Source organism: Euleptes europaea, chromosome 1, assembly GCF_029931775.1.
Source record: "Euleptes europaea isolate rEulEur1 chromosome 1, rEulEur1.hap1, whole genome shotgun sequence".
Classification (NCBI taxonomy): Eukaryota; Metazoa; Chordata; class Lepidosauria; order Squamata; family Sphaerodactylidae; genus Euleptes; species Euleptes europaea.
Window position 1 is genome coordinate 126,657,300 of NC_079312.1, and position 16,302 is coordinate 126,673,601.

General features: G+C 42.4%; 1 protein-coding gene across 1 annotated transcript; it reads right to left on the reverse strand.

The window, feature by feature from the left end:
* Positions 1-842: 842 nt before the first annotated feature.
* On the reverse strand, positions 843-14,081 carry GALR2 (galanin receptor 2). Its single transcript, XM_056856868.1, has 2 exons — positions 13,702-14,081; positions 843-1,623 (listed from the first exon to the last, which is right to left on the reverse strand). Exons 1-2 carry the CDS (start codon positions 14,079-14,081, stop codon positions 843-845), a joined length of 1,161 nt encoding a protein of 386 aa, XP_056712846.1.
* Between the last annotated feature and the right edge of the window lie 2,221 nt (positions 14,082-16,302).

Sequence of the window (16,302 nt, forward strand, 5' to 3'; positions counted from 1 at the left end):
TGGTAGTTCAACCCCTTATTCAGTATTTTACTATACATCTCCCTTGTTTAGACACGACACACATTAGTTGAAAGCAGGCACAAGTTTATTTGCTAATACAAAGTGAACTACACAAATACATTAACTCTAAATTCAACAGGTTGATGGATTCCAAGTTGAGTGTATACAATTATCTATCCGCTGCTCGGGGAAACTAATCTTCTCAGGTGTATGGGGTAAGTTGCCACACTGCCAGTAGCTGCTCCTTCATCTTTGAGATGTCAGTCTTCCAAGATCTTATAATTTAAATAACACTTTTATATGATTCTACACACAAAGGTCACTTGCGAGCCTGATACATCACCACTGTAATCCAGATGCCTGTGTTTCGAACACTTGAAACAATTCTACTCAAATTGATAATGGTCCAGTACCTCTAAGGGAAAGAGCTGGGTCTCTTGGCATGAAGTCACATCTCAGATCATTTCGAGTTCTTAGCTAGAGGACGGCATATATAATGCTGTCACCACAGGTTGACAGAAACAAAATAAATCCTGCTTGTTTCACCATAAAATGGATTCTACAGTGTCAGTCTTCACTGTCAACTGCTGCTTAATTTGTTATTATTTTGGTGGGAGGCATTCAGACATCTAGGGAAACCAAGCATCAGCACTACCTTCTGAAGCTTCTGATAGAGGTGATTTTTAAGAGCAATGGACAATGAAGCAAATGGATCATTGGCATGAACCATCTGGTTATTCTTATGCTTTTTAGAATCCCATATTATGTTCTTTAATTCATGCAAAATCAAATACCACGATGCTTAAGAAGGATTCCTCCTTGATTAGAGCCAGATGAAAGCACTAAGTGACATTGAAGGTAATGAAAGAACTGGCAACTTTCTTTTGTCGTCTCAGCTGCTCTGTCTCACTCCATGTCTGGATAGGGAATTGACAACAGGAGGAGACCCTGGCATGTGTGGGATCACTGACATGGGTCACCTCAGTCAGATCTGCTTCCAAGGTACTAACAGTGCGGGTCACCTGTGCCACATGGACCTTGTTGGCTACTCTCTTGTGCAAAAGGCAGCTGAAGATCTTCTTGAATCCCTTACGAAAGTGCTTGGATACCAAAGCATAGACAATGGGATTGACACAGGAGTTGGCATATGAAATCAAGTGGGAGAGGATCCTAAGCACATAGGTGGAATTGTTCAGTGGGAAATAGCCAAACCAAAAACAGAGGATGACCAGGTGATGGGGCAGCCAGCAAATGCAGAAGAGAACAGCCACAATGATGATCATTCGGGTGACCTTGTGCTTGGCCTTCTTGGAGTCAGACATGTCTTCAATGGGATCCACAGAAGTCCAGAGATAACGGATGGTCCTCACATAGGTGAGGCTCAAAATTAACACTGGAATGACATAGCTGAAGACAAAAGTGCAGAGGTCCATGACTTTGCGCTGAGAGGTTTTCCAAATAGGATGGCAAACAGTAACATTGGCTACCTGGAATTCCTGGTAGTAACTGAGATATGGTCCAGAGAAGATAAAGGAAAGACCCCAGATGAAACAAATGGCTATGAGAGCATTCCTGGGTGTTCTTAGTTCTCTTGAATGCAATGGGTACCTTATGGCCAAGTACCTGAGAAGACAAAATAAAAGCAAGAGTTATCATGATACTTGAGGCACTATCAGAATAATCTGAAAAATTCTATGTGAGGAGAAACTAAATTTATAAGACACAATTACAGTGATATACACAATAGTCAGGATAATATTTGGAGTGATGGAGAGAGAGCTGAAGGAGTTGAATCATGACCCTGGGAAGATGCTGATTCTGGTGATTATAGTGAATTATCAGCGCATTCCTGAGAGGAATGCCTGCACCGGTCATAGGAGGCAGTGCAGCTGCGCTGCCTCCAAAGGAGGTCCCCCCCCTCGAAACCTCTCCATGGCATAAAAAATCCATGCAACCCGGAGATACGCCACCTAAAAAGGTGGGGTATCTCGTGAAAATAAAAAAGGGGCATTCCTTTCTCGAAAGGGCTTTGGAGGCCACCTAAAGGTGGCTCTTCCCCCAGCCCGGTGCCGGAACACCCCAGGAACGCCTTCTGTGATGCCGGGACGCCTCCTGGGCGCAGGCTTTTATGCCTGGCGCAGGCTTTTATGCCGGTGGGACGCTGGTGGAAAGCCCTGTCGGCGTCCCGGGATGGCGCTACCACGGCAGCACCCGGCAACTGGTGTCCAGGCCTTCCCACCGGCATTCGGGCCACTAACACTGGCATAAGTTGCTCAGATGCCGGCGTGGGGGGGGGGGGCTGAACGCCACCGCAGGCTCAGGATTGCACTGTATGAGCACTGGAATAAAATAACATTATGTCTAAATAATTCCAGAAGAGCACCCACATTAATCTTTTGCCACACACACACACACACAAATAACGGACACCTTGTGACATCACAAACAAGTTTTTATTCTAGCATAAGCTTTCATGGACTAGAGTGCACTTCATCAGATGCATGTAGTACATCCTTACTAGGCAGACACATATGCGTTTATGAAGGGGAAACAATTGCAAACAGGATAATTAAAAGACCATGAAATGCAGGAAGGAGAGAGTAAAATGGTATCACGTAAAATTCAAGCCGTCAAGCAAAGTACAGAGGTAAAGTAAGCTAGAGAACCAGTATGAGTAATGATTAGAATGATGGCCTAAGAGACCCAGGTTCAAATTCCCACCCTGCCGTGAAACATAATGGTTGACTTTGGGTTAGTCAGTTTCTCTCAACCTAACCTATCTAACCGCTCTGAGCCCGGCTTGCTGGGAATGAGGGCGGGCTATAAATATAAGGAATAAAATAAATATAAGGAATAACAGGGTGGCTGTGAGGAGGAGGGAAGAATGATATATAACAGCCTGAGTTCCTTGGAGAAAGTGTGGGATAAAAATGTACTGAATAAAATAAATGAACAATAAAGAAACCACTTACAATAGCAGTCATTGTATCATACGAAGTGGGCTCTAATCCAGGTAAATTTACCGTATGTTAGAATAAAACATGTTAGTCTTTAAGACGCCACAAGACTCCTGTTCATAAGGCGTAAAGACATAGCTTAAACTAATTAGAATATTACATGGCTCAGGAGGAGGGAGAACAGTCGAAGAAATAAAAGAAATGTGAGGGATCAGTAAGACCGATTTGTAAAGTGGTGTGGGCAGAGGCTCTAGGATGGTTTTCATTTTATACTCAGAGGCGCATTGCTGCCTCAAAAGTGCCACCTCATGCACTGATTCTGGCATGGAGTCAGCAAGTCTGCCCAATCAAGTTACATTGATGAAAAAGAAAAAGAGTTGGTTTTTATATGCTGACATTCTCTACTACTTAAGGAAGAATCAAACTGGCTTACAGTCACCTTCCCTTCCCCTCCCCACTACAGACACCCTGGGAGGTAGGTGGGGCTGAGAGAGCTCTAAGGGAGCTAGGACTAGCCCAAGGTCACCCAGCTGGCTTCATGTGGAGGAGTGGGGAAACCGACCCCTGTTTACCAAATTAGCGTCTGCCACTCATGTGGAGGAGTGAGGAATCAAACCCGGTTCTCCAGATCAGAGTCCACCACTCCAAATCACCCCTCTTAACCATAACACCATGCTGGCTCTCATTAAATTAAATATTGGGCAATACTTTATGAATGCAATACAATCAGTCTATCAAAAATCAAAAGCTAGAGTGTGAGTAAATGGATTTAGCTCTGGAAGTTTCCCCCTGGCTAGAGGAATCAAGCAGGGACTCCTTTATCACCCCTGCTCTCTGTCCTCTCCTTAGAACCTTTGGCAAATGCCATAAAGACTAACAACAATATTAGAGGTCTAAAAGTAAATAGTCAAATACACAAGATCAATATGTTTGCAGATGATGTGACAATATTAACTGCAATTCCTAAAGAAGCTTTACCAGAATTAATGAGAGAGATCCATGAGTATGGAGCAGTACCAGGATTATGTATTAATTATAAAAAAATCTGGAATGCTGTATATAAACATTAAACCCAAAATACAACATGAAATCCAAAATGACATAGGTATCCCAGTATTTCATAAATCGTTTAAATGCTTAGGAATAACTATTCCAAAGAATTTAAATGAACACCAGCAGTTAAATTTTCATCCAGTGGTCCGACGAATAAGAAAAGATGTTAAAAGATAGTCCCAGATATATTTGACAATCATAGGCCGAACCAGTGCTATAAAAATGGTAGCAGTGCCAAAATTAAACTATTTATTTCAAACGCTTCTCATAGCAATTGAACCAAAAGACCTGGTAAAGTGACAAAAAATATTCACTAGTTTTATTTATCAAGACAAAAGACTACAACTTACAAAGACTTTGAGACAAAATAGATTGGATCAAGGGGGATGGGGAGAACCTAGTTAATACTGCAATCCTAAAGGGGGGCGAAGCTCCTTAGGAGCCAGCATGTAAGCGCCCATTTAACCCGGAATAAGGGGCACTTATGCCATCATGGGTGGCATCCGTGCTGGTGCCAACACACGATGCAGCAGTGTGGGGCTCGGGTGCTGGAGCTGCCTCCTGGCAGCATTGCAGTGGTGCAGGTCTCCGTGCTGGTGTCCTGAGAGACATTCCCGGGGCATTCCTGGGGGCAGAGCTGCGTTTAGACAGCTTCCTAACCCCTTCCGCCCCGAGAATGCCCCTTCTCGCAGTGGCATGGAAATGCCAACGTTTTTGGTGGTGTAGCCCCTTTAATTTCAATGAGGGATTTTGGGATGAGTTTTGTTTTTATTTTCTTTTAATTTTCGTTTTGCGGCCGGGAATCCTCTGTGGCTGCAGCGTGGTTGCGCCCCTTCCAGTCACTGTGGAACTAGCCCCCTCCCAGGATTCATCTGTCAGTAAATATTATGATGCTAATTAATTTTACTACTCTTGAGGTACTTTCTTATTTATACAAAACAATAGTGCCAACATACAAAATAATGATACAGTGAGCTATTTCTCATACAATTACACAGTATATAACAAACTGGTGTTGATTGTATACAGTCCCCTGAGATCAACGAGATCCTATACCGTTGCAGTCCCATGCCGTTTGCAGATCAAAATCTTAACTGTGTTGTAACCACCGTTTAGTAATGTGTATAGGGATTTTTCGCAAGGGATTTTTAAACGTTAAATTCAACGCAGCTGCGAATGCCAAAGAGATGGTTCACCAGGGATTTTTAAACGTTAAATCCTTCGTGCTGCGAATGCCAAAGAGATGCTCCTGTAGTCAGCTGATCATTGCTGGCCAATCGGGCAAGGTTCCTTAGAAATATCGCTGCTGTGCCCAGCTGAGTGTTGCTGTCGCTGCTGTGTACAGCTTAAGCATTGCCAAATATAATATAATATGACAAGACCCCGGTTTTTATCTTGTTTCGCTGGCTTCTTCAGACTATATGTTTCCTATTATCTATAACAATAATGAAATTAAATAATATCCACAACCCCATCTCTCAGCAAAACAATGAAACTAACATCAATATCTCTTCTTGCAATTTCTACTCACCCGACTGCAACTTTGCAGTTCATAGAGTATGACTCTTATGTCCATTAATACAAAGCCCAATGACTGTTCTAATATAGTGATTTATCCACAAACAGGTGTTTCAGTTATGTACGGTAAGTGTTAATGGTAAGTATTCTTTAAAAACTTTCATCATGGTGTTTCCTTTGTTACTATGCTGTCTACCTATATCTAAAGTGAACCTGTATGACAGGCAATTATTTAAAAAAAATTGCTGTAAAAGAAACAATATGAGGAAAATTATATATAACTAGATAGATCCATGGAGGAATTCAATCCATAAGGATGGACTGATTTAAATAGGTGGATAAATTTAGTCTCCTGCTGGCATAATATCCTTTCAAGCGACTTGACGGCACTTTACACACACACACACACACACACGTATATTTTTATGTAGCTGCCAGATTGCAAAAAACTGCATGTCAGTGTCCCTATGTCACTTTTCCAGAAAATGTGGGACCATTGGAGATTCCAGAACTTGGTTCCAGATCCTAGAGCGGTGTTCACCAATTCTATATTTCAATGATCTTGAGGTTTTACCGACATAAATTAAATTACAAACATATTTTATAATATAAATTACTCTCTTGGAGTCACAACTGGTAAATTATTTGAGGACGAACAGAAAGCCTGTTTGTGTGCATACAAATTCTTTAACAGGAAGGGACAGGGAACAATTGACACAGCATCCACAGCTATGGTGGCCGGTAGTTACTGGTTGTGGATTTGCTAGCATCCTATAGTCTGATCTTATCAACTGATCCTTAAGAGCTTTGGTTTTTCTCAAACCTATTCTTGGCAACTGTTCACAACCTAGAATGGTATTTAAAATGTGCCAATTGTTACGGACAATTTTCTTTATGGCTAGGGCCAAATGAGTGTATTCTAAAGAGAAGGTTAATGATTTATCTGTAGTTTTAACTTTATTGGACAATATCCGTTGGAGATTAATATTCTGTACTTTATTAAATGCGTTACTGACTATTCATTGTGGGTATCCCTTTGCTATTAATGATTTGGATAAATTCTCTGCAGCTGTATGAAAATCTTTTTCCTCAGTAGAGTTCCTCCTAAGTCTAATGAACTGACTATACGGTAAACTATTCTTCAAATGTGAAGAGTGAAATGAACCATAATTTAACAATGCATTCTTATCTTATCATACGTACTGTATACTTCCTTTTATGCTACATCCCAATTTTTTCTTATGTAGGCAAGCCAGAGAAATATGTTAAATTGAAAGAAAAGGGAATTTACATAATAAGAGACTTTTATAAAAATGGAACTCTCCTTCGTAGTACAATTAAAAGAAAAGCTGCAAGGAGTGTCAATTAATTTGATTCTTTTTCAACAATTACACTACCTAATTATGAATCCTACAGTAAGGCAAAGTATGACCAGAAAGATGATGAAATTTGAACAGATCCTGATGGAACATATGCATAGCACAGAACGATTAATTTCCAAAATATATTCTCATTTAATTGAAATAGAAACAAGTATGTCAACCGAATTGAAAACAGTATGGGAAGATGATTTTTGAATAAAAATAGAACAAAAAATATGGAGTAAATTGCCCCTAGGGAGAATTCTTTGAAACTACTACACCAATGGTATTTTACTCCGGTGGGTCTTGCAAGACTAAGAACCCATTCCTGAAGGGGGGGCGAAGCTCCTTAAGAGCCGGCATGACCCCGTGCCAGCAAAGGTGCCACCTGGTAAACACGCCAGCGTCCGGGCACTGCCAGCCCCTGTAGCCAGTGCAGCCACAAATAAAGGTGGCACAGCACTGCTGCAGTGCGAGGGGGTGTTCCTGGGGTGATCCTGGGGAGGAGCTGCCATTAGGCAGCTTCCTCACCCCTTTCACCCCAGGAACACCCCCTCATGCTGCTGCGGTGCTGTGCCACCTTTTTTGGCCTTTTTTCTTCCACAGCGGCCAGGAAGCTTTTGAGGAGGCGGCATGGCTGCGCCACTCCCGGCCACTGTGGATCTGTCCCCCTCTTCAAAATTGGGCTGTAAGTAATACAAATAATACAAAATGTTGGAGAAATTGCAATCAGCAAGGCAAATATATTCACATGTGGTGGTCATGCTCTGTAGTGTCACAGTTTTGAGGAAAATATTTATAGAAATGACAAATATTACACATCAAACCATACATGCTACACCAGGATTACACCAGTTAACAATCTTGGGGGGGGGAATGGAAAAGCGTCATCCAAGGGATTAATAGTGTTTATGTTGATGGCAGCACGTAGAGTAATAGCGAAAATGTTGGAAAACCACAGAACTTTTAACATTACATTCTTGTTATTCCAAACTGTGGTAAACAGCTATGGCAGTAAAATTGACACATCAACTTTTGAGTAATGAAAGGTAAAGCTAAAATATCAGATTTCTATGAAACGTGGCATGATTTTATTTCATACACAAATCAGAATGGTATTCAGCATCTATCTAAGCCTTTCCTCGGGTTATGGGAAAGGAATTAAGTCTAAAATATAAATAATATTGTTTAAAATCCCCAGTGCCATTGATGAATTCATCTCTTATCTGTAATTGAAAGATAAATCAGAAAATGTGTTAAATACTAAGCCCTCTGTCAATACTCTGATTCAACTTTATGCATTTTTGTTAAGTTTTTTAAAAGGTTTGTTGTTATTGTTGTTTGTTTGGGTGGTGGTTTTCTGTTTGAATAATTAAGATAAATATTTTATAAAAGAAAAGAAATCTTGCCAGGCTAATTGTAGTTAATTTCTGGTTTAACCCCTCCCACCCACACACACACAAATTAATCTGAAGAATTTTTGTGTACGTGGCCCACATATTACATATACATATGGACATTCAACAAGAGTGTCCCCACATATTCAAAGAATGGAGGGACTTGATATCAGTGTCATGGTCTCTTTGGCCTAGTTACTTGAATTTAAAGATGTTTGCTTTTCTTTCAGAATAAAATTGTTCAAATGCTCATTTCATTAGCCCTAAAATTTTAATCCCCTTTTAATTTGTAGGGCTTCATTTTGGCCCACAGATATCCCAGATTTATTATTCTACTCGTATTTCTACTATTTCTCAAGAATGTATTGATATTTAGAGCTGATATTTTCATTTTGAATTTACTGTATTCTCATTTTTTGCTTTTAACTTAAGAAAGGTTGTTAAAATATCTTCATGATGTCTATTATCTATAAATCCAACTCTGAATTCAAGGGAATTCCATATAGTCAATGTGAACCTGTCATTCAAGAATGGACACTTTTTCAAGAGCCAGAAATTTTCAGATTTCATTTTTTAAAAGGCAAACTTTTCTAGTTCTCAATGATGTAGAGAAAGAAGTGGAGCTTCCATTGGTCAGCTGGCTTATATTTCCTTCATCCTTTTGTTAATAGTGCCAAGTGTATAGGACCTCTCTTGGCCTGACCCTGGCAAAGAAATTCCATTTTGTAATCAGAATTAAAATCACAAACCAAATTCAATATATGGTCAGTTGTAGGTAGACAGTGATCAAAGTGACTAGGATCTGGGATCTGGTTTGAACCTTACTCTGCCACGGAAGCTTGCTGAGTGACATTGGGTCAGTCACATGTAAAGTTGCCAATGTTGCCATTGGCAGGAGATTTTTGGGGTGGTGAGGGTCTTCAGTGCCATAGAGTCCAATTGCCAAAGCGGCCATTTTCTCCAGGTGAACTGATCTCTAACATCTGGAAATCAGTTGTAATATCAGGAGATCTCCAGATAGTCTACTCACACACTCTTAGCCTAACCTACTTCACAGTGTTGTTGTTAGGCGAAAATGGAGGAGAGGGAAACAATGAAAGGTGCTTTGGGTTCCCACTGGGGAGAGAGGTAGGGTATAAATGAAATAAATTATTGCAGACTTTTCTAGCTATCAAGGCAGTGTGTGCGTTGAATTCTAAATTCACCACTTCATGGTGATTTCCACAATTCTGTCAAATGGGCAAGAATCTCCTTCTCCTGTTGTATCTGTGTCTGACCATCTCAACCAAGAAAAACTGGTTCTCATCTGGCCTTTCCTGTTGATAGGGTTGCCAACTGCCAGGTAGTAGCAGGAGATCTCCTGCTATTACAACTGATCTCCAGCCGATAGAGATCAGATCACCTGGAGAAAAATGGCGGCTTTAGCAATTGAACTCTATGGCATTGAAGTCCCTCCCTTCCCCAAGCCCCACCCTTCTCAGGCTCCGCCCCAAAAATCTCCCACCGGTGGAGAAAAGTGACCAGTTAACCTTACCTGTAGATCATCCTTTTCTATACCCTGTTCCACAACAGCCTTGAATTACAGTCTCTACAAGTTCCGGTTCAATAAGGGCAAAACCTTACTCACTGACACAGCACAACTGCCCTTTAGCAAATTCAAGCTGCTTTCCTGGGAGTAAAACCCACTGGATAAAATGGGATTTATGTCCAAGTAGATCTGCTTAGGATTGCTCTCTCAAAAATTCAGTCAGTGAATAATGTCCCTTTGTGTCAACAGACATATTTCCTTTCACATATGCATTGACATATTCAAATAGACAATGGCTGGCTTTATTTCAGTGAGAGGTGCATCTTGGTTTGTTACGCAACACAGGGTTGCCAGGTCCCTCTTCGCCACCGGCAGGAGGTTTTTGGGGTGGAGCCTGAGGAGGGTGGGGTTTGGGGAGGGGAGGGACTTCAATGCCATAGAGTCCAATTCCCAAAGCGGCCATTTTCTCCAGGTGAACTGATCTCTATCGGCTGGAGATCAGCTGTAATAGCAGGAGATCTCCAGCTAGTACCTGGAAGTTGGCAACCCTAATGCAACAGCAGGAAAGGGTGAGTGGAATTTCTTCAACACACCTACTACCACGGGTTAATCACATTATTGCCGCCAGAAATTACTCAAAAGCATTTACTTTTCTCAAAAGCACATGACACAATTCTGCTTGGCATTTATTTCTTAATAGCCCAGTCCTATACATTCACTTTCAAGGTTATGGCACAAACAACAGATGAAAAAATGACACGCTTGTGTATTTGTTAACAGCTCTCCTTGCCTGAGCTTCACCTCTGATCCCTCACTACATCCAGCAGAAGGCTCTGCTCCACTAGCAGAACATTGAATTTATTTACTCAGAAATAGCGTGTCCTGGGCTGCTTCTACATAAAGATTTTTTCCCTGCGTGGATAATGGAAAGCCCTCATTTGAGAGCACCCGCATGACATTGTGAAGCTGGTGATGGAAATAAAGCTGCAAAATAAAACAAAAAATCTGACAGCGCTTTAAAGAACAAGACTGGGAAAGAAAAGATTCAAGAAAGTCTGTAGAGGTTTGTCAAACTACAGAACGGGAAACAACAAGATTTATTTGTTGCTGAAGCAGAAAAGACTTAAAGCCATTTATGCTGGATACAAAGTAAGATAGAACAAATCACAGCCTTCATGGTTGGGGTTAGCCAAAAATAAGAATCTCCTATGAGTCATACCCTATCTAAGAAGTCAAGGTTCTGACTTGAAAATATGCTGCCATTGACGTAAACTTCGGCACATCATCAATAAGCAGGGCGTCAGAGTTTGCATGATGACTAGGGTTGCCAACCTCCAGGTAGTAGCTTGTGCTTTCTGCCTCTTTCAGTCATTACATTACATTTTGTCACTTGTATGGAGAAAACACACTACACGTGATTCTCCCAATAGGGGCAATCGCCATTTTGACATGTGTGTGGCAGTCATGCATATCAGGAGGTCACATATTCTCCCCCCACGTGTAGTAAAATGTAATAACTGAAAAAGGGCTCTAGCATAGTCCCTGGGAAGTTTGTGTTTTTCTTGCTGATATTTGTTTATAATGTTAATATACTCCCTACATTGTACAAAATGCCTCTCTTCTAGCTGCCTCTCTTCTGCTTTCTATTCCATGTTCACAAGTTGGCCTGTACAGCAAGACAGATGTTGAACAGATGTTGCTAACACAGACTGGATATGCATTTGGATGCGGTGTACCCAAAGCAGTTCTCATTTGCATTGCAGGGTGTCAATAGGGATGTGTGTTCCCACCTGCCTTGTTATATAGGTGCAAATGTTTACCCCTTTCTGACAGTCTCCAGATATTATTCCAACATGACTGTTGTGCATGACTACCCATGGATCATGCATAACCATTTCTTCATAGGGCATATTACATCAGAGAAAACTGAAATCAGGATTTGCTATATGTCCAAATGTTCTGGTTACCTGCCTGGGACATCAGTGCCTCAATGCAAAATTAATTTCATTTTTGTTCAATATGCCTATATAGATGATAAAAGTGAGAGTTTTAGAGACGGTAGCATTTTGCAACAATTAAAGGTAAAGGTCCCCTGTGCAAGCACCGGGTCATTCCTGACCCATGGGGTGACGTCACATCCCGACGTTTCCTAGGCAGACTTTGTTTACGGGGTGGTTTGCCAGTGCCTTCCCCAGTCATCTTCCCTTTACCCCCAGCAAGCTGGGTACTCATTTTACCAACCTCGGAAGGATGGAAGGCTGAGTAAACCTTGAGCTGGCTACCTGAAACGAACTTCCATTGGGATCGAACTCAGGTCGTGAGCAGAGCTTGGACTGCAGTACTGCAGCTTACCACTCCGCACTATGGGGCTCCTTTTGCAACAATTACTTGATCAATAATAGGTAAAATAGTAACAACACTTTTTATAGCCCTTTTTTAGTGTTTGAAGTGTCTCTTTGTATATCAGCTCTGTAATCATTACAACAACCCTGCAAGGTTGGTAAGTAAAACTATCCCCTTATCGCAGTTGGGTGCTGAGGTGGAAAGAGAGGCTTTCCTAAGGTTATTTTAGTGAGTTCATGACTGAGGAAAGATTGGATTCTTCTGGGTTCAAAGTTCCCAATCTTAGTCACTTAGTCATACCTCCTCACTGTTTCTTTTCTTCCCTGGCAGTCTATGGAATCAGCATGGTAACGGAACATACTCTTCTTTCAGGTTGTTTGGAAGTATTTTGTTCCACAGGTACCCTGCACCTCTATCCTGGATTGGGTTCACTGTGGTCTGTCTGTCTTGGACTGATCTACCAGGAAGGATGCCTAAATGGACTCTCTCATCTCCTAGGGGGTGTTGGACTCGATGGCCCATTTTCATGCTGTAGTTTGGAATCTTCTCTGTTTAGTTATTAGCCAGTGTTTCCCTTCAGCATCTGTTGCCCTGAACAAAATGTATACTGATGGATAATGATCGCTTGCAATAATACCTTCAGTTGAACTGAGTTGTTTGAGAGGTTCTCCCTCCTTTTGGACTCTAATCTGGAGAAGCAGGTTTGATTCCCTGCTCCTCCCCATGAAGCCAGCTGGGTGACCTTGGGCCAGTCACAGTTCTCTCTGAACTCTCTCAGCCCCACCTACCTCACAAGGTGCCTGTTGTGGGGAGAGGAAGGGAAGGAGACTGTAAGCTGGTTTGATTCTCTTTAAAAAGGTAGAGTAAATCAGCATATAAAAACCAACTCTTCTTCTTTTCATGATGGTAACATCAGACTGTGTTTGTAGCAGCAAAATAAAGCAGAAGCCCAGTGACACCTTAAAGGCTTATGACATTTATTCCAGCTTAAGTTTTCATGAGTCAGAGCTCACTTCATCAGAAACAGGTACATGTACTACATGACAACACGCATCTGATGAAGCAGGCTCTGGATCACAAATGCTTGAGCTGGAATATTTTTTCCCCTTTTTTGTCTTTAAGGTGCCATGGGACTCCTGCTTTATTTCCCTTCCTTTCAGTCATCGCTAATGAGACCGAGTTGTGTCCGCATGCAGGGATATGGGAAAAGATGAAACCGTGACATGCTGCAGAGTTATTTGGAAATCTCTGAAACTGCACAGTGTTGAACACATGAAAACATGAAGCTGCCTTCTACTGAATCAGATCCTTAGCCCATCAAAGTCAGTATTGTCTACTCAGACTGGCAGCGGATCTCCAGGGTCTCAGGCAGAGGTCTTTCATATCACCTACCTGCCTAGTCCCTTTAACTGAAGATGTCGGGGATTGAACCTGGGACCTTCTGCATCCCAAGCAGATGCTCTACCACTGAGCCATGGCCCCTCCCCAAAGAGACAAAATCAGAGACAAAATCTAAACACCCAGCCCACCACCTGCCTGCTCACCTGTCCAGGGATACAGTTGCGAGGGTGAAGCTGCTGGCATACATAGTCAAATAGATGAAGAAATGCACAGCTTTGCACAAGTAGGGCCCGAAGATCCAGTCGTCCAGGGTGTAGATTGTGGCCTGGAAGGGCACACAGAAGACAATAAAGCACAGGTCGGCCACTCCCAGATTGAGGATGAAGAGATTGGTGGTATTGTTGACTTGCCTGTTCCTCAGCAGTACTGCCAGCACCAGAGAGTTGCCCACTGTGCCAACAAGGAAAATCAGCGAATACACCAGGGGAATGATGATTGGCACCAGCTGCCAACTGTTGCTTTCACCACTGCCAGAAGAGTTCAGCTGGGGCACCGATCTGTTCATCTTGGAAGCAGGATCCATGCTGTCATTTGGGAAGAGATGAGGGGAAACGGGTCCTTCAGCAGCCTGGGTGAGCCAGGAACCCCTGCATCGCTTCCAGGCCGATCACTTCCCGACAGAACTTCTCTTCTGAGAAGAGTTTTCCTTCATAGCCGATCTTTTGCGTAGCCACACTCTTACTTGACTCAAGGTTGACTCCCAACTCAGCACTGGTCCCTCTCAGAAAATGCTGCCTGTCAGCAAATTGGTATCATATTCTTAGAGCTCCGTCTTTATATTCTTTCTGTAGCCAACAGTTTTCTGACTTTGCGCTGGAGTCTCTTTTCAGGCTGCTTGGCTGCCTCTTCTCTGACTGGAAGCGCTTGCGGCTGCCCTTCTAGGTGTGCGAAGCGGAGGGACTAAACTTCTCGCCACTTGCAATTATGGGTAGCTTAACTATCCCCTCACCGAGCCCTGTGCGCGCTGAATGCTTGTGTATGGAGTATTTGGGGGGGAGGACTAATGTATTCAAGCCCGCCTCTCGTTTCCAGGGAGACAAAAGGCTACAATAAAAGTAATCGTGTCTATGGAAACACAGCCCCCTCCCCATATATACACATGCTGACCATTTAGGTGGTTGAGAGTGTGGGGTTTGCGCGTGTGTTTAAAGAGAGGGGAAAGACTGCTTTAGTTCTTCTCAGAGGGGAATGGGCATTCCTCCAGGGGTAACTGCATAGTGCGAGGGATGAACTCTGCACAGCAGAGGCTTTCTCCCCTCATCAGGTGGCTCATGGAAGGGACAGAATGCTGGGTGTTCTCTTCCAAGGATTCCTGAGCTCAAGCTCACATGAAAGGCTATCTTTACTTTAACGATACTGTTCATATGGCCAGTTCAGCCATGAACAATGTCACACTGAGATCAAAAATTAAAGAAAAAGAACTATCTAGATAACCCATAAGAAAATTAGTTTTTTTTTTCCTTGATTGACTGCGGGAAAAACTTGGCAACTGCCAATGTAGTATTAAAAGCCACCCCTGCTAAAAGAACCCTCAAATTATCCAATTCACAGACAGATTTCCAGATAAAAGGCTTTATCCATCTGTATCTAGCTTTGTTAAGCAGGTCGCAGCTAAACAAGGAATGCTGAAGAGTGTCTGTTTGGCCAGAAGCACACTGGCACACTCTCTCACAATACGGTACCTTATTTAAACAACCCATTAACTCCCCTGATGCATTCAGTCTAGCCAACATAAATAATTGTCTGTATCGGGGGATTGTCAGAAAATCAAAATACATTGGGAGAGGTTACAGCAAGTTTAGACCAAGGTATAGAAGTGAACATACTCTACGTGCTCTTAACTGTAGTACTTCTAAAATCCAGTTTTTGCAAGCAGCTCAGGATTGAAGAAAGAGCTGCCAATGACCCGCGATCCTTTAGGTCAGAAAGAGAGATTCCTAAAGACTGGATATGACGTTCAACCAGTTTACTCCACGAGGTCTGATAAGAATCAGCTTGAAGTAGATGTAAGTATCCATTCGACTCTGTGGAGAGATAAATCTTGACCCAGAATCTAAAAGCCGCGGCCCAAATCCGAGCTTCAAGGGAGCCATGAAAAGCTACCACAGGCAGCTAGTTGGGATACTTACAATTTATTTTACTGTGGCAAGCCCCAGGGGCTACCTTGCTCAGAGGTTATCCCTGTCAGCACTGGGACACAGGCAGCCAGGAACTCAAGGGGCTGGAATGGGACCAGATCTTGGGAACATGGTTAGGAAAAGAAGTTGGACAGCTCTAGCAGAAGGCAGAGAGTCAGGCTGGGAAAGGGTAGGCACGTGGCAAGCTGGGAACAAATGAAGCGGTCTTCTGTCGAGGCAGCCCATCTGTCTATCACAGGCCTAAGGTCAATCATATCACTTTTTATGTGGAAAGGCTAGCTCCTTGAAAGCCTTACAGCTGGTGCCAGAAAATGACACGGGCCTGATTCGGATGTATGTGTAGGCTGTAGAGTTGCCAACTTCCAAGTGGTAAACCACAAGAAAAGAAGGCTCAGTGCTGTAAGGATAATTGGAGCAATCCAAAACAGCACTATAACACTATAAAGCAAATAAGTGAATTTTATAAAGTGCAAAGTGAATAAATATATACAGCATATACAAAGGGAGTACAAACAGATACAAAATTTACAATAACAATCCAATAAGTATGACTTATCAAGAGGATGCCAAGGATCCTGATTCAACAGGTAAGTTCAAGTACCATCC

What these genes read in the sequence shown, in the direction of transcription:
- GALR2 (XM_056856868.1), bottom strand. Translation starts at nt 14,081, where the DNA reads ATGGATCCTGCTTCCAAGATGAACAGATCGGTGCCCCAGCTGAACTCT. An exon ending in GCAACTGTATCCCTGGACAG is followed by an intron (nt 1,624 to 13,701) that starts GTGAGCAGGCAG and finishes TTGTCTTCTCAG; the next exon opens with GTACTTGGCCATAAGGTACC.